The sequence below is a fragment of the Lutzomyia longipalpis genome, chromosome 4, assembly GCF_024334085.1.
Source record: "Lutzomyia longipalpis isolate SR_M1_2022 chromosome 4, ASM2433408v1".
In the NCBI taxonomy this organism is placed as follows: Eukaryota; Metazoa; Arthropoda; class Insecta; order Diptera; family Psychodidae; genus Lutzomyia; species Lutzomyia longipalpis.
In genome coordinates, this window is record NC_074710.1 from 24794978 (window position 1) to 24815037 (window position 20060).

The 20060-nt window shown below is 32.4% G+C and overlaps 1 protein-coding gene across 1 annotated transcript in view; it reads right to left on the reverse strand.

Annotated features, from left to right (window-relative positions):
* The window catches only part of LOC129795164 (sex peptide receptor), a 36051-nt gene that overhangs the window by 3060 nt on the left and 12931 nt on the right, over positions 1-20060 (reverse strand). Inside the window, exons 2-8 of the mRNA XM_055836237.1 lie at positions 14570-14668; positions 14084-14451; positions 11465-11595; positions 11308-11369; positions 8966-9030; positions 8761-8818; positions 7294-7935 (exon numbers count right to left, since the gene is read on the reverse strand). Of these exons, the coding sequence (XP_055692212.1) occupies positions 7329-7935; positions 8761-8818; positions 8966-9030; positions 11308-11369; positions 11465-11595; positions 14084-14396 (1236 nt within the window). The 5' untranslated portion in view covers positions 14397-14451; positions 14570-14668 and the 3' untranslated portion in view covers positions 7294-7328. The remainder of the gene's footprint in view (positions 1-7293; positions 7936-8760; positions 8819-8965; positions 9031-11307; positions 11370-11464; positions 11596-14083; positions 14452-14569; positions 14669-20060) is intronic.

Sequence of the window (20060 nt, forward strand, 5' to 3'; positions counted from 1 at the left end):
TAGCACCAAAAATGATTATGTAAATTAGCGACATATACATATACCTAATGAACCTAATATTGTATATAAGATGAAAAGAGACAAAGATTAGCCTTCAGGGGAAATTTACAAGAAAAAAAAATAAACCATTTAACAAGAAAAAATATAACAAATCTGTGCTGAACAAAAATTTCAACAAAAATCATGCCCAAAACTTAATAACACAGGACCATGGCATATGCGCGCCAATTTATCTTATCCCGCAGCCCAATTTATTGTGATAATATTGTGTCGAGGAAGAAATATTATAAAATGAATCGAATTTATTTTCCCCATGAATTTCGTATTCAATCCCTCAAATTCAATTCCGAGTTCGATTGTAGCGTGAAATGGGGTGGAAATACTGAAGTTTTTTTTTTTTTGGAAGGGCTGATGATGGTTTCGGGGTTTGAAAAATTGAGGCAAGTCCCTACCACTCTCATTCAAGGAAGAAAAAAAATCTCCAACAGTAGATTGAGAAAAAAAACTTCACTCAATTTTGCAAAGTTTTTCACGTGGGCATGAGGAGTCCTTCCAAGGTGTAATCAATACAAGTTTCCATTTGATTGATTTCACAATGAATTTGGATGAAAAAAATATTGCGTATAAAGGCATTTTTGATGCTCTCTAGAAACCTCTCAGGCAGGGATAATCTTCCATTTTGCAACTCCGAGCGAGGACCTCTTTAGAAAAAAAAGTCCACTTGAAAAAAAAGTGAGGGTGGAATGATTTAAATACACTGCTGGTGCTGAGTCAGGAAATTATGTCTTGTATAGTACAGAGAATTTTAAAATTTCCACTTTATTTACCAATTCTCACAAATATGAATGGAAGAGCTTTCCTTCTTGCTAAAACATGCGCGTCTTCGTGCGTTATTGAATTGAAAAAGGGTGGTAAAAGAAAACAAAATGAAAAGGAAGGGTTCTGCAGACAAAATATTTATACTGGTAAGCTGACCTCTTACGCAAGCTTTTTCGCATAGCAATTGGTTAAAAAAAATTGGAGAAAAACATGAAGAGGTGAAGTTATATAATATCTCCTGTGCAAGGATTCGAAACAATTAAAAGGACAAAAATATACAGCAAACATTTTTTTGCAATTTCAGGCGAATCTTGGCTATTTATCATTAATTTTTGATTATCTACATACGTGTATCTTTATTGCTTTCTCAAATGAAGAGTTTTCTCAAACAAAAAAAATCTTTTGAGATTAAATCCGATGGCATTTGATATATAGATAATTCCTAAAAATACCTACAAGCAGAAGCTGTAACTGAAACCGACTGAAACAAATACAACTCAAATCTTCTTCAGCGTGGCCATATCTCGGTTATTTGTTATGTAATATTATTCAATCATACCATGTCAACGAATGATGATATTCTTTCGCAATTTCTTTACATTTTACACAATTCCATTAAGGTATACAATATTCTCTGCATTTTTGCTATTACTCTGGAGAACCATGCTGCTGAGTAAATGTTTAATGCAAGAACTCTTCCGGCAAACGAGCTCAATTGAATTATGCAGAAACTTGGGTTATATGGAAAAATTGTAATGTGTAGTATACCGGTAGTACCTCAATTTTATATATAGGCACACAACTCGGAACTTTCACGGTGCTTGCGGTCAGGTATCTGAAGAAGGTCGCTTTATTTTCCTCAAAGAGAAGAAAATTATATCAACAGATATAGAGCCTTTTCATGCAAAGGTGTTCTCAAAGTCTCATTAAATAGGGATTGAGGAAGTGTTGAGACAAGAGATATAAAGTTTGTTAGAATACGGTACACTTGGTGTCAGATGTGGGGTACCAAGACTCTTTGAAAATTAATTAACTTGGCAGAAAATTTAGCGTGGCTTTATCAAAGTTCTTAAAAGCATTTAGTGGTGGTAGGTACAATCTAGAGAGAGATGAAACGCGCGTCAAAATAGTATAATCTCCATCACGTTAGTATGTCAACAAAAGAAGTGGATGAAAGCGAAGATAGTAAATTTAAAATTCAATTTCTCTTTAAATTGTTAAATATTTTCCCCAAAAGTGATTAAAAGAAGGAAGAAATTGATCAAAGAAAAATAATGGTTACCACAGTCAGGTGTTCAATTCATTGCGGTTTAAAATTCATTCAATGACACACCCAGTGACCGCAATCATTTTCAGAAGTTTGTTTCGTTATATATATAAAAAAGAACATTTTAATTGCGTTTATATACATACATAACTAAAGGTTTTCTACATTATATTTTTTGAGGTACATTCTTAAAGATCCCTTTTGCAATCACTGTCACAGAGATGATAAAACGCACGCACCACTATGAAGAGTTATGCTTGCCAGGGAGATGGGATAAAAGACAACACTTGTATTTTGGGAATTTATGAGTTGACAGCATTATTTATGATACGACGGATTATACGTCTTTTTGGCAAGAAAGTCCTCAATCTTTTTCACGCAGTTCAACCCCGAGAAAGAGCAAAGTAGGTACTAATCAGGAAAACTATATGAATCTCATGGAATTTAATATTATAGAGTCAAGTGGGATCTGAAAACATCTGCCTTATGTTACGACGATGAGCATAAGCTATACATTATGCCTATTATTGCATATAAACATAGGATATTTATACCAATAATTTTTTTTTGGCGAGAGCTCTAGAAAAATCGAGCGTCAATTAAAAAAAAATTGCAGAAGAATACCAACTGAATGGAGCCGTGCTACAATATGCGCTTTTTATCGTAAGAAATCATAAGATATGCTATTGAATTAATCAGTTTGGATTATGGTAATACCTTAGGACACAAAAAGATTCTGGAAATGTTAAGCAAAACGTGAAAGGCTTTCTTTCCGCTTAGTGTTGTTTTCCAGGACACGTAGACAATATAACAACCATGAGATTCTTTTATTAAATGAATTAAAGAATTTAAGTGAATTATTCTGCTTGTAATGTTCTTGTACATTAGCAATAATAGAGAATAAATTTTATGTTATCACTCTGCGCTATATACATAATGTGCTGTATACATCAATATAAAAGCTCAACGTCACTAATACTAATCTTGATTCCATCTGTTTAAAGAAATTTCCATAAACTATTAAGTTTGATTCGTAAAGAAAGTTCTGATTTTTCTTTGTCAATTCGAAGATCTTTTATCACAACCACTAACATATAGTAGGTGCGGTTAAAATGTATTGAACCTTTGCCCAAATAGACCCTTTTTTGATACCATTGATTGCGGTAACAAAGGAGATGTTAAAGGGAATTTTCTTGTGCAAAAGATGAGGAAAACCCTTTGTGCCGAAAATTGACCTCAATTGTGTCCAGTTGTGTTTGGTTCATTCCTCCCCCACCCATGCCGCTAAACACAATTGTGAATTCCCTGTGCGTATTTTGCAAATACATCACGTCCCCCATTTCCGGATTAAATAAAAATATCAAAAGAAATGTCACTTTTTCAGCATCAGCTGTACCAAGACAAAAAAAAACGAACACCATTGGTTTCAAGAAGTTTTAGATCCTTTTTCTTGTACACAACAAAGATTCATTTTCATTGAAGGAAAGGGAAATGTGTGCTACAAATTTCTAAATACTAGACGTACTCCACAGCTTGGGTTCATAGTTGAAGTTGAAGCTCACTTCATAAAAAAACTTTTCTTAAACATTCTTTTGCATTTGGAAGTGCGCCAACAAAAATCTCAAACATTCCCTTTTGAGCGAACATTTCAATGATGAATTCGACATTTTGTATATTACCCAGACAATTGCAAATTATTTCTACATGACAAAAGATGAGAGATAAGAAAATGAAAAGAAAAATAAAACCATTGAAATCATAGCGCATGGACAAAAGTGGAAGAACAATAAAATGTTAAAAAACAATTGAGTAATGGGTCTTTCATCATCAAAAATTTTCTGCATTTGAATTTAAGAGCAATGCAACCAATTTAAAATGAAAAATCTCTTCATCATACTACATACATAATATTATATACTTGTACAGTACATATACAACATACGTATCCCGTCTAAAATAACGACATGTCGTACTAAAGTTTTAGTGCTAGTTATACAGTTCAGGGGAGATATTTTACTTTAGGGAAATCCATCACCACAGGCGGAATTATGTTGCTCCACAAGCTATCTCCCCTCTCTCTCTTGTGATTCTCTCGGGGGAACACAAAAAGGACATCACAGTGAGAAACACAATCAAATTTATTCACATCAACTTCTTAATGAGATGCAATTTGTCTCCCATTGACTCTCTGAAGCAATTGACAGAATAAATGACGATGGGATTCAGGGGTTTGAGATGTGAAATTCAGTAATGCAATTTCCACGCGGGATTTCGCAGTGGCACACCCGCCAGAAAAATGTTATACCAAAAAAGAAATAGAGTATACGGTGGATGGGAGTGAGGTGTACAACACATATAAAATATATTGGAAGATTTGGATCATCATGAGGAATGGAGAAATGACCTCCACCATCACAACCAGGAGGAATTGAATTTTGTCTGTGAAGCCAAAATGAATAAATGTATGGTATGTGCTCTCGTCTAAATCCCTTCATTTGCTTTATCAATGCTCGCAGTCATATATTAAATTCCCTCCGCATTTTGGGGATGGCATCTCCCTAAACTCATTGTTTTCCTCTCTGTCATTACACTGAAACAACACTGTTGGAAGGAAGATTTCCATCACATTCGACAGGCAACCAGTATCATGTCCGTCGCACAGAGTATTATTTGCAAAATACAGTGATCCAAAAGTGTCCAAAACTTCCCGGGTTATTCTCTTCCTCATGGGTGAAAGTTGCAAATAAATGTTTTACTGCTTTTCTTTTTATTGTCTCTTGATCCAACACCTTTCTCCCACCATCCCTTTTCCCATGTTCTACCAAACATTCTCATAATTTTTTGATTCGTTCTTTGGGGACTTTTCTTGTCTGAAGATAAAAGGAAAATGTCTTTGCACAAAAGTACTATGTAGGGAAATGTTAGTTTATTTGTCATAGTTTTACAGTTTTACCCAGAAATCCATTTCTAGGGGTATTTTTTTAATGATCTACTTTTTCAAAATTAATATAAAAGAACAATTTAAGACATTTAGGCAATATGACAAAGATTAGTTATTGTGATGTGCTCTAATTATCCATATTAACGACTATTGTAAGTTAATTTTTAACTTTTTCTTGAGCAACTCGAAGGATTGACATCCTTGACGTTCCTTATTTAACGTTTGACATTTCTTTTAAGCTTTTAATATTTATTTTGCTAGGTTTAACATTTATTCTACTAAAATGTAATTTTTTTTTCAAAAGGTTTGAAATTCCGACTACCAGAGCTTAGTTTAAACTACCAGAACTTTTAGAATTCTCAAACGCTTAAACACCCTTTCACGCCATTGTAATGTCTTATTCCATAAATACATAATTATTACCACAAGCCCAATATCAAATATTAAATTAGACATGTGATGAGTATTAGTTCATCAAAATAAATTTGTTTCTCTAGTTATTCTTGATTTCCCTGCAGCCTCTCTTTATCAGTCTTTTATATGACCATTTATGCCTTAAATTAAGAAATATATGTTTATTTTCTCTTACTCTACCGTTGCCATGCGCAAAACTTATTTAATCTTAAGGGAACAATTTGTCAATTTGGAACTGAACATTCGTCTAAGCTTGTGCTCAAGAATGGTGTTGGACAGGGCGTTATTTACAGGTCATTGAATGATAAAAGCATTAAGTTCAATGTTTTTGTTTAATCAGGTGATGATTAATTAAATCTTTAAAGGATAATCATGTGATTTTTTTAAAACAATTTTTTAATTAATCAGTTTTGATCTTGATCGCGTTTATTATGTAGCATGTATAAATATTAATAATTTTGTTTTTGTGTTTTTTTATTCATCTAATTCAGTTCTTATTTTATTTATTAGTTTGAGATGTTTTTTATTAAATTTTTGGCTAATGAGTAAGTTTAAGAATAAGAAATCAATTCCATTTATTTCCAGAGCTTTAAATAGTCCCCTCTCTCTGTCTAAAAATCTCTTCATAATATTCATGCAAAACTAAATTATTCGTTTTCAATTTTAATTTGTGTTGAATTATTAAAGTATTAATTTCTTTCGGTAAACTGTGGGTAATTTTCTCCAACGAGAATAATAAAAGGCTTTGTTAGGAGCTCCAGAAATAGTCGTTTGGATTAAGACAGAGGATTCCTGTCAACGCCCCAGAAGGAGTACTCATCCTTCTAACAAAGTCTTATTTTGGTAAAGTCAAACAGCTCTAGGGATTTTTTTTTATTAAAAAAGACTCCCTTATTTCAAAAAATTAACGGTTGTGTGATGTAGTTTGTATGCTCTCTTATAAAGAAAAAAAAAACACCCTTAAACATCTGGTGAAGAATTGACTCAATTGCTGTGACTTTTTCTCAACAATTCTCTTCACGTTCTCAATATTCTTGCGTCAAACGCCCCAAAACTAAATGAGACGCCATCCCCTAGGAAGGCATAAAAAATATGTTGTCAAAATGAAGAATCTTGCGTGCCAATGCTTTCCCTTTGAATTATTTTGGCATGTTAAATTTACTTATATAAACTGCCATGGGTGCCTCGCAACGGAAACCCAACGCATAGGGGTTGATGAAAAAGTGACGAAATATTCAAAGTACGACTTCCTGGTGAGTCTGTTGACGCAGTAAAAGAAGTTTTATGGGGTGTTACACTGCGAGAAATGCAATATAAACACTTTTCTCCTTTGCTGATTTACGTTTTACGTAGGTTGGGAACAAGGCTCATCTTTGTATTATACATATACATAGTAACTTTTCTCACTCTTTTCTTGATCTCTTTGGATGTAGATAAACTGATGGGTAAAATGGAATGGCGTGAATGTGGGGGGTGGATGTTTCCCCTTTAGGAAAATGGAATATAATCTGTGCCGAATGTAATTCTTTATGCCTCAAATAATAATCTGAAATTTAATGACGACATTCTGGCACCCACATTTCCGTCTCCATTCGTTTAGACACGCTCTTTTAGTCATATCTTCCCCATCGATTATGAGAATTTCATTTGGTTGGTGGAGCTTTGATATAGCAAAGAATAAATAACTTTTCTTTGTAGGTTTTTGCAAATTTTTTTTTAATTCAAGAAGAAAGTTTATGAATCTTAAATTATATATAGTCGTGCCTTAAGAGGGACCTTCAACTTGTATTTTAATTTATGGTTTTTTTGGGGTCGTTAGTCTATAAAATTTAAATATATATTTTTTACTCACCGACCATTGGCGTTGTGTTCATCTAAGGCGCGCCATTAAAGAACCGTTTCATTTGTACATGTCCTAGGTCCATTAACAATAGAATATTTGGATGAGTTATCCTTCTTAGCTGCTCCAATTGGTCTCTTGATGAAGATCTCCTTGAATGTTTCTCGAAATTGTCGCGACATGCCGCAATAGATAGCAAAGTTGATGGGATAGCTGACAATGAGCGAAAAGTTGGCGAACAAGATGAAGAGATTTGCCACGCGATAGTCTAGAAATTCAATAATAGCCGACGATATGATGTGAAGGGCTGTAATGACGGCAAGTGGGATTTCCACAACGAGAAATACAGATACGACAACGATGAGCATTAGTGTGGTACAATTGGCATCCCTGAGTTTTTTGCATTCCTTTTTGCGATTCTCCCGGAAAAGTTTCTCACGCTTTTCCTGGGCTAACTTCATGGCCTTATAGAGGAGTACATTGAGAGCTACGAGTGCAGCACAGGGGAGAAGGTGAACGAAGAGAATACGGAAGAGGTAGTAGGACGTGAAGTAGACATCCTCACCGATGTAGTCACGTACCCAAGCTGATGTTTCCATGTGGCATACGCTTGTTGTTTGATTATCCCACAGGATATTAAGTAAATGAAATTCCCTGCAAAAGTAAATAGGATTAAAATAATTTTGTACCCACAATATAGTGTTTCAAATTGTTTAATTAAATAGTTTACGAATAGTTATGTATTTTATCGATAAATAATTAATATAATTATTATTAATAAGTCATTTTTTGTAAATTAGGTAGATATTGACCTAAACGTTGAGAAAAAAAAGATCAACAAAAAAAACTCTAATCCGTAAAGTTCAAACCATCCTTCTAATAAGAATGCAGAAAAAAACTCATTATACGATACGTGATGAGCTTTCCATTCTTTCACCCTCATTTGCCATGGCCAACACGCGCTTCTGTTTCATATCACAAAAAATACAATGCAATTAATCATGCTGGTAAATCATGGATTAAAAGTTTATAATTGAATGTCTTGAAGAAAATTTCAACGTATTCTCAAATCATTGACACATTTACACAGCAATATTTATGCAAAATACTTTGTACGTATTAATACTTTAAAATGTGCTTTCGTGAACTTTTAAACTTTACTCATTTTAAAAGATTAAAAATCAGTGTGAAAGCTTTCTGTTATAAAAGCAATTTTTTTCTGTCCAGCCATTGCGAAAGAGATCACTTGCCACTTTGCCACGGACAGACAGAAAGTCGGATTTTCTTTTAGTATATAAGAAGAAGAAATATAGGATATGCCAAAATCATATTTAACATTTTATATGGCCTTATTCAAAATCTTGTAGAAGCTCAATTTCATTAGAAAAAATTTCCTAATTTGACTAACTTTATGGTCGTAAAAGTAATATTAAACATACTTCTCAGGTGGATTATATAAAAGTCATTTAATGCAATTACCTATCGAGAAATCTGGTACTTTGGTGTAATATAGCAGCCACAAAAGTGTAGAAGATCACTGGAATGAGACGAGAAAATGGGTAATTTGTGTTTCTGGTATGAAAAATGGTCCACATTATCGACATCATGTCGCATCATTAGCTTTTTCCTTGCCCCCTCATCCACCAAAGATTCCATATAGTATTTAATGCAATTATCAACTTACCCTTCTTTACACGAGGCATGGTACACCAGGTACGAGCTACGGGCGCATGACACACGTAGATATACCTGATGAGAAAAGAAACATCATCCTGTTACACTTTATCCTATTTTATTATTATTCTTTGTTCCTTTTCTTCTAAAAGAAGCAAACACTTTGAGTGGGGTGATGCAATTAAATACACTCCTTCGAGGAGATAAATGAGCAAGATTTTATGTAGGGGAGTATAGTCTAAATCTGGGTTTGTCTTAAATATCATTGAAAATAAAAGAGGGAAACTAACTTGACCACCTAATTACAAAAATTTAAATGGATATCCTTCAGTGGTTGCGTCAAAAATGTGTGACGCCACCATCGAAAGGAGGTTTTTAGGAAGTAGGATGTTTATAATAAAATGAGGTCGTATTAAACTATTTATCCCTAAAGTGTTTTAGCACATACTTATTACATACAATTGCCTCGTGTCTTATACAACCGGAAGAGTTAGGAGAACATCAAAGTTAATGTTTCTGGTACATTTTTTTATTCTCTCAGCAATGAAGTGACATGACGATAATGGTGCAGTTTTTTTTCTAATATGTAAAAGTTCAGCACAAATTATAAACATTATATATTTGTTCTAAATTATAAAAGAAAAGCATATTGTTTCCTAAAGCAGAAAATATCGCATTTTCTTATGAAGATACATCTTTTATGTATACGATATTTACTACTGCAGACAGATTGAAATATGACGTATAAGTTTTCCTTTTAAACAGCAAAAAGAAAATTTCTTGAATTCTCACGTTTCTCATAATTTCTCATGGTGAAGTGAAAAGTTTACATTTTTTTTTTACTATACAGCACGTCATAGAATTTATTTTTAAACTCAAAAAGAAAATGCATGCTGTAAAAACACCCCTATCAATACGAAAAAAAATCAATGAGTGTAACTTTTAAAAAGTTTATGCTCTCTAGACAATTAATCTTCTCAATTTTTGTCATTCATTTTATTCTGTGTTTGCCACTTTTTTATCAAAGCGAAAAGATAAAATAAACCACATGAAAAATGATACCATGTGCTAAAGTTTTTTTTATTCTCAATTTGTGTGTTTACTCAACAGAGGCGCGTGTTCTCCATTTAAATGCCACTTTGGATTTTTATATCGTGTTATATTTTATGAAGCTATCATTAACAAAATCATTCGTCAATTTTTCATTTGACCGTTCGATGGATATACTCTTCATCACACTATTGAGCTTCTGAATAATATGTAAAGTCACTTGATAAGCCTTGCACGTACATAACAATGTTGGATGCTTAATGATCTTCTCTCAAGTGACACGTGGATTGTGCGAGGATTTTTTTCTTTTATTTCCCTTGTGAGAAAAACATCCTCCTTAAGGAGCACCATCTGCTTGGGTAGAGTTCGCAAAAAGGTAAAATTCCCAAAAGCTTGATCTACAACGTCATAAGAAGCTCTTCATTTGATTTATAAAAGCAGCTAAGATTAAAGTACATACATACTTTCACAGTCTCACTGAACTGTAATACGACGAATTGTTAGAAATTAATTGTTTTTTTCCTATCCAATACACATATCTTTATTAAAATATATAAGAATTCGCACGTATTGTATGTAGTTTGATTTGGAAAATCGTGATATATATAACAAAATGATTTGAAATTCAATAAAAACAATATACAAGAGGCTGCGATATTGCTTGAGGAAATTACATTGAACTATATACACAATCTTCTTCTGAGTCTAGGAAAGTAAGAGAATTCCAAGTAAGAATGGCAAATTCGATTTATTCATCATCACAATCTTTATATAGCCATGCAATGACCAACGGCATTCCATTCGTATATCCCATGGAATTTCATTAAAGACAAGAATAAAGAGCAAAAAAGACATTTTTGGGAAGAGAGGCGGAAAATTGTGGTTTGACGCAAAAAGAATTACTCGCCAATGTGGGAGTTTTCTCACGTGAAATTCAATTAGGAGTCACAGTGTAAAACAATTTAATTTTCTTCTGAATGTCTCACTGGATAATTACATTTAAAAATATCCATGCGTATTTTCTCACTTTACGCTACTGCAAGTTTTAACGACTTTTCTAGAGAGTCAAGGCATTTAAAGAATGTAACAAAGTGAGTTATGGGGGCTAAAAAGTTACGATAGAATTCAGTAGAGTAGTCAAGGCAAAGTCCTACTTTTTAATTAGGTAACTTTTAGACAATAAATGTAATGAGAATATAACAAGGGGGAATTTCATGGGAAAATGAAGAAAAACTTAGCAAAATTTAGTGCATGAAATAATTATTACTGTAAAATTTAAAATTGAATAAAAGAAAATCTCACCTCTGCACAGCTAAAGCTAGCGTGAGCCATATTGAAGCGGTGTGAAACATGGCAGGAATCACCTGTAGAATAGAAGAAATTTTTTTAAAGTAAAATTTACGATTGAGCACTTTAGAGGGATATTTGAGTTCAATGACTACAATTTTGTATAACTCGCCTCGTTGAGTGCATTCCAAGCATAGCACGCAATAGCTGGTGACAGTGGCTTATAGTGATTGCCTAGGGTGAACATGTAAATGAGTCCCGGTGCGGGAAAAAGAAGCGTAAACATATCACATAGTGCCATGGCTGTAAGAAAGAAAAAAAATGATTCATAATATTTATTCTAAGGACTATACTACCCAAGAGAAACTGTTGAAAATGGTATAAAATGAAATTTGTGAAAATCGTTTAAAAAAATGAAAATTAGAAAGTAATTTCATTCAAATTTGACCAAACTTTCAGAGTTATCTCAGAAACTTAAGGATCTAAAAATTCCTGGCTGATACACTAACTTTTTACGGCCAAGATCTATTAATTCGAAAAGCTTAATTAATTTATTTAGCTGATTAATCTGAATTAATTAATTAAATCGTTCAAAAATTTTAGGAGCCAACAAAAATAGGAAAATCGAAAATTTAGATCAAATTGTAAGAAATTCGCAAATATACATATAGTTTGAGATCTTTGCTGTGGCGAATGAATTTCTTACAATTTATTGTTTTGATTTTGAACAATAAATAGAAACTAATTTTATTCAAAACTGAAACTATGAAAATCATTTAATTTATTTAATGACCATGATGACTGAATGAGAACTTCACTAGAAATTCCATTAAATTCACAACCCACACAATGCAGTCAGAAATCAATAAATTTCTAATTACCCATATGTAGTAAAAGCACGTGAAATAAAAAAAAGAAAACTCAATACGGAAACGTATAAAATTGAAATGGAATGAAATTACTTCATATTACCAGAAGCACTTCTTCTTACTTCTCAACGAAAATATTGATTTATCAAATCCATCAGACTCTTATCCCTTTTAATTTTATTTTAATTGTATAGATTTTATACTAAAAGGTGACCAGAAAGATATTAACATAAGATGCGTGAAGTAAAAAAAAATTACACTTTTTAATTCAAGTCGATATGTTAAAAATTGTAAAGAGTTTTAAGTTATTGAATAACATGCTACTGTAGAATTTTATATAAATGATCATTTTCATCCATCATTTTACTGATTTTTACAAAAAAAATCTACTTTGCGTCTTCTAACACTGCACATAAATTAAATTGCAGTAAATAAACAAATATCTATCGTTGTGATACACAAATTCTTATAACTAGATGAATTACATAGAATTTATTTTTACATAAAAAAAAGCTTTAAGTATAATATTTTTGTAAAGCCGTTGAGTTGTTAACGACCCATTTCCGTCCAATGATGTTTATATTGATTTTAATGACTTCAATCATATAATCATTATCAGTGTTCGTCTATATAGGCGTAGAAAATCTCCTAAAATTAACCACAATATCGTCGTACTTTATTGTGATGCCCATTAATCATCTTTTAGCTGGGTTTATGAGCTCAATTTGGCAAGTCTCTATACAGCTATTGGAGTATACCAAACATAAGGAAAGCTCAATTAAAATGAATCCTCGTATAATTATCAATTTTTCGAAAGCAGAGGGTTCTACTGTAATAGCAGAATAGAGCTCCGTCTAACTCTTAATGATGTTCATCTGCGGATTTTCACTCATCACGAATGTTTTGAATTTTTGTATGTGCTAAAAGTTCAAGAAGACGCCTGTAATTGCTATTTAATTGCATGGCGCAAATTTCATATTTTACAAAATACATTATACAATGTATATACAAATTTTTCCCAATGAAATGGATTTTCAAACATAACGTGTACGCAAATATTATCATTTCCCATTTGAAATTTGTGTGTTTTCCATTTATCACCTCATTTTCGAGAATATTTTATACCAAAACATCTTTCCTTTATGAGTTTTTTTTCTAGGGAATTTTGAATTTCAATAAAACTCAAAAACCATATTTATATGATGTCTTCTATGTGGAAAATGCATCTGGGTGAGCCCGTTTTATATATTTTAATGGATGAAAAGAGGGCAAAACAAGAACGAAACGACGATGTGTGGCGCTCCATCAGAAAAATTGCTCCATAAGTCATACATCATAAATCGATTTGCATGGTGAATGAGGTGCTTTCGTGAAAAATATCGAGGTTTCCCAATTTTCCATAAAAAAAAATTTCCCTCAGTAGCAGAAAGAGGCATGGTGAAGATTTTATGGAATGGTGTAATTTTTGTAATGGGATATTTGTATGCAAAACAGGTTGGTTATGTCTGGAAAAGTAATTCTTTAGAAAAAATCGACTATTTCTTCGAATCCTCTACACTATAAAATAAATATAGAAATATTTATGAAATAAATCACAATATTCTGAATACACTATATATATATATAAGTAGTCACCTATACTTAAGCAAAGTTCAAAGTGACAATGAGGTTAAAAAAAATATTGTAAGAAAAATATTAGGTATCTAATATAGAAATTTTACTGAATTTTCATTTTTAATTCATACTTTATAAGCCTAAAAATTATGATCAGAAAAAATGTAGATAGCTGACTTAAGAGTAGTCTCTTGGGAGAGCTGATGGAATTGACACATTTTGAATTTTCATGTTATGTATGATCTTTTGCGCTTAGGCACATTAAATACATATAAAGGATACATATACAAGATAAAGGATAAACTCACCCATTAGAACCGAATTCGTTGGTGTGGCCATATTTCTTCGACTAAGCACAATGACTATGAGGAGATTTGCAGTCATTGTGATGAAGAGAAGAAATGGTGTGCAGTAGCCATACAGTGGAATACCATAATCCAGCACAATTTCGCAAGAGATATTTAAATATGTAATATTCTCATAGCGATTTAAACAGTATTCATCACTTAGTGCACAATAAAAGGGTTGCGTCTCATTGGCCGGATCACACGGCCAACCAGCTTCGAACCAGTACTCATCCGGATGTAAGGATAAGGACTCATTCCCCAGATATCCCGTCATCCTTGTTATCACGATTTCATGTTGTATTCAGAAGCATATTACTACTAAGGAATTTCTATAAGATAAAAATAAATGAACATCTTTATTAATTCTAATATTAAATTTCCAGAAAAAACTCATTTCTGCAATATCACTCCTGAATTATTTTAATATAAATGTAATTTAATACTCACAATTTTGAATTATTAACTCCCATAATGTTTAAAATGTAATCACATACTTAATATTCTTTCAACTCCATTACAGTGTGACGATATAGACTGAGAAGTTATCTGGAAAAAAGAAAATGAGAAGAAAAAATCAAATAAAAAGATTCTTTGGCTCATTATTTCTTTCATCATTTCGCATTCAAAGTATGTTCCATTGATTTTTCATTAGGACTATACCTATAGTATGTACAGTACATATAAGACAAAAAGCACAATTGAAAAAAGAATTACAATAGAAATTCATTTATACTTTATTTTTCTGTATAACTGAAAGGAAAGGAAATTTGCAGAAAATTTTCTTTTAATTTCGTTATCATAACAGAGAGAGGCTGACTGGTAAGAGAGCGCTACAAAAAATGATTAAACACGATCTTATTTTTTCTTAATTTTCTCGGGAAATAATTATCTTAAATTGAACACTTTTAGTATACATATGTATAATTTAATACTATTATTATTTTCTCTAGATCTATGGTCTTCAATCAGCTTCTATTCTAAGATGATTATCATACTACAGCTCTTAATACTTAAAACTTTCTAATATTTTCGTGAGGAGTGACAGCATTCTGTCTTTCTCAAGCAAATTATTCAGCATCATGTGCTTGAAGCTGTAGTGTGTTAAGGCTGTAATTCAAATAATAAATTAAATGACAGAATGTTAACAAATTCTCATATATCCTATACGTTATTACAGACATTTTTTTGCACTCTTCGTGCTCTTTTATTCTTGGAAAGACTTTTCAAGTTGCGGCATCTCAAAAGCAAACACAATACATTTGGAAAATATTTGGAAAAGCCATCCCCGTTTTATGAGATGCACTCGTTAAATATTTACAGAACATGTTTCATACCCTTCCACTAAAGTAGTGGTGGTGTCTTTTTTTAATCGAAGTGTATATATATAATTTTCCATTAAATTGACTGCATAACATAGATAAAAAAATCCCACCAAAAATGATCCAAGACCTATAATCTAAACTTTTCTGTTGAAGATTAAGGAAGTTCGGGACATTCTTCAACAACTATAATTTCTTGAATGTGCTCTCCATTGAAATCTCATGGATTTCAACTTTTTGATCTTTTTTGTTCCAAAGTTAAATATGTGCAAGATAGCACCATAAAAAAAGTTTTGTCATCACAGGAAAAGCCACATGATAACGCGCAGATATACATCGATACCTATTTCTTGTAAGTGGTTAACTTAGCACAGGCATTAAAACTTTTATTCAAAAACTAGGATTATAAATAGTAATTTATTCCGTTTTTCTTTATACGTAAATTCGTATAAGCTTTCTTAGAAGTTTTCTAAAAATTGTAAAGTAAATCTTTCTTCTATAAATTGCGTCCTATATATGAGACATAGCGGAAATATAAAACGATATATACATGCAGATATTTATGTATGTACAGTACATACATATACTTTACTGAGATTATCGAATTTCACCAGCGCTAGCGAGATTGGTGTACCCACACCCAATTTTCGGAAAACTGTAATAATCGAAATTCTATTTTTTCCCCTATTCAGTTTCCGCTCTGTGGGAGGCCCTTCTTCCACCCCATTCCTCACTGGTGGGTTGTCTTCCAAATGGAAACTTTTTCTATTCGGGGAAAAAATATGCTTTTCACTTTTTTGTCAGTAGAGCTTTGGGGATTAAACACACTATATATGTATACACAGAAAGGAGGCAGCAGCTTAAAATTAAGAGCGATATAAACATAAAATATATGTTTGTGGTAACATTTGGTGTGTAAATTCACCTTCATTCAGGTTCACGCATCATTTCTGCTTTGATGGGAAAATGTTTGTATTATGCTTATTCGAATTGTAACTGTTCAAAGAGATGAGGCTACAGATCATCGGTCTGAGGACTTTTCTAGCCTCCTACTTACGCAAAAGCTCTCAATAAAGAAGTAAATTTACGAAAAATACTTCAAATACACATTGTTACATTAATGTATGTACATGTACAATGTACATTAAAATATTTATAAGTACTTAAATGAAAAGAAGTTTATTCATTTATTTATAGAAAATCTCTTCATTCGAAAAAACAAATGGGATACTCTTAATCTTGTGTATATGATTGAAAGAGTAGATAGTGCCAATGGGACTCTTAATTTTTAATTGGAATTAGGTAATACTGAGAAAATCTTCATTTTCCTATGCTAAAAAATACAAATACCTCTAATATCCTTATTTGCATTCCACGGTAAAACGTCAAAAAAAAAGCTGTTGGTATCCCAATTTTCTCTACAGGTCAATGAAACCTTTATGATTTTTGTTCTGATTCTTTCATTTTATAGCGTTGTCTCGCGAATAACCCTGACCACTAAGGATAGAACGATAAAAATTTATTGCTATTCTTCGCCTCATCCTCAACCTCTGCTCCTTCGTCCATTATAAGAGATATTTCCCCCTATCTTTTATCTTCTTAGTAATACTTTGAGAACAAAAAGCCTCCTATACATACCATACGTATTAAATAAGTTTCAAGGAACAAATGCATGCCATATTAACTTTGCTACCTATACCTAAATATTATAAATTGAGTTGGAATATGAGAAGAAAATTATGTGAGTTCATGTTTTACGATGTATGCGTTTGATATGATTTCATAAAAGAAGAAATTATGTCTGAATTTAAACTCAAAATAGTCTTATACATATCTCCTCAAATAACTTTGCACGTAATACATTTTTAACGTAGGTAATACACTGTTTTGCATATTTAATAATCCTGCAGGGTATCACTTTAGAATTGCCTCTACGACCTTTAGAAATGGCACAAAGAGTACCAGATGTGGGATGTTATCATTGAATTAAGGGCTATGTTAGAGATACATTCCCACAGAGAATCTTGCGTAAATACCACAATCACTACCGATTGCGTGTTAATTTTCGGTGCAATTAGGCTCTTATTAAATCCTTTAGAAATACACAGTTCTGTGCGGTATGTATTGTGAACTGTTCCGTCAGGGGTTTAATTATAAGAATGAGCTACCTACATTAGTACAGTGATGATGAAAATGATAGCCTTTAATGCACACAAATTCCATCATCAAGAACTTCTTCAATCTCTTTTGCATGTACATAATTAAGTGGACGGATAAATTCCAGCGCTGTAGGTACATAATTTATTAAATCTTCGTTTAAACTCAGAAGTTTTACTGAAACTAAAAAAAATGGGTGAATGTAGAATTAGAATAGATTGATTAGTAGACCAGATTAAATATGTATTAAAAATTTTCTAGCTTATCTTTTTTCTGCATTTATCTAAAAACTATTTCTTAAATTGCACCATACCTAAGCAAAAAGTTTTTTATTTTAAGTTTATGGATTGATGTGCTTTGAAGTCCCTACACGAAATATCGGGAATCATCCGTAATGATGGCAACCCCTTTACCAACCTAATAAATAAAATAAACCTACACGAAATCAGTAGATAAAACTGATTTATTTGATAAATTGTCGTAGAGCGGAAATATCGATTTGAAGTTTACCAAAAAACGGAAATCCTCTTATTTGATATGTATCTTCCTCACAGAATATATACCATAATCATATTATACCCTCCATGACGACCACCCTTTAGATTTGACCACATAAAAAGAAGACCTGTCTGATTGTTTTCAGCTAAGTTATTACTTGTTAGTAGCTTTGAAATACACCAATTTGCTATTTGCGGTGCACTGAACTTTTCTTCTTTGTTCGACTTTGGTTCTTTTTTTTTCGGGTACGAAAGCAACTTCTCTTGCCCTTTAAAAACTGGTAGCAATGGGTGGTGATTTGCTCCAAATGAAGTGGAAAGGAAAGGGACAGACTCGGAAGAATCATAAATGATGTGTTTTCCGGGGGCCCTCCTAACCCACACTATTGCCCGGAAAAATTCAGCGTGTGGAAGGCAGTCTGGTACAGTTGGCCCAGAGAGAAAAAGCATATTTTCTCTTCTCCTCGGTGAAAATGGACAAGTTGATAAATTGGTGATGCTCTGTATTTTGTCAGATGAACCATCATGTCTCCCTTCCTTCTTTTCCTCTTTGCCAATTTAATCTCATTTAACACTCTCACCATTTGGCGTATACGCTATTTCTTTAACACCAATTCTCCCCATCTTTACCATTGATCCGCCGAAATGAAGGTGAGTCTTCGGTAAAAGGATGGGAGGAGTTCCTCTCGGAAAATCGCACCCTCATAAATAAATTTCAAATCTCTTTCATCTACCTTTAATCGCAATGAATCTCCCACACGAAATATATATATGCAGGAGTGTTGGCTGGCGTGAGATCTATTTTTATACACTCTCTAATGTTTGCTATTTACTCACAATTGACTTAAATTATTGCTTATCCTTTCCTTTTATCATCTTTGGTATATAGCTAGGTATAGATGCTCTAAGTGAAAGGGTGTAATACGTGTACACATATATTCTACCGTAAGACATATAGTTAACAGTTTAAATGGAAAATTGTAAAATTAATTACACGGAAAAGGTCTCAATCGATTTTCTCTATTTTATATTATTGATAAAACAACATAAGACTAAACAAACACACAGCAATATAAAGGAATTAAAAAATATATATTAAAAATTAATTAAAATATAGAAAAACTATATATTACCTATATCTAAATGAGTTTTGAAGTCAAAAGCTGAAATTTTCCGAATCAAAACTAAAAAAAAAAGTAATTATTACCCCAACATCAGCTGTCGTGACAATGAATATGGAAAATGTTAGTTTAGTGTGGTTTGTCAATCAAAATAACGGCTCTGTGTTGTTTCCTTTTGCACGAAATTAATTGCAAAAGTTCACGTGTAAAGCTATATATTCTTTATATGACATTTTGAATTTGAACTTTCATGTACAGCATGTATACACAATAAACCGCAAATTAAAACACAATAATAAACAAGTAAAATAGCTACTGTTTTTCTGTGGATAATATATTAATTAATTACACAACGAAAGTACGATGGAAGAAAATTATTAAATTATTAAAAATGTTTATTTATTATTATTTTTTTGAATTAATATTACACAACACACCATATAGTAAGGTTTCTTCAATACATTACATTTTCACGCGAAATGTGTGTTTCAAACGCGATAATGTGTCATTTTTACCACCAAATGTTTGAGATGGTAATGATACTCTGGAGAGATATTAAATACAGCCCTCGCGCAGTTGCCAGCGGCAGGAACGATGGATATGAAATTGTTGAAATTAAATTAGCACCCCTTACCCCATATACTTTTTGGGATGCGCATCCCCACTAAAATTCAAATTGGTTGAGAAGAAGATTGTTGGTGTAATTAATTCACTCACAGTATCTCAGGCTAATGTTTACCATATTGTCGTGATAAATGTTTTGTGGTTTGTTGCCTAAACACTCTTCTTAGATATCTTACCAACACCGAAATGTTTACAATATCGTAAATTCAGTGTCTCTTAC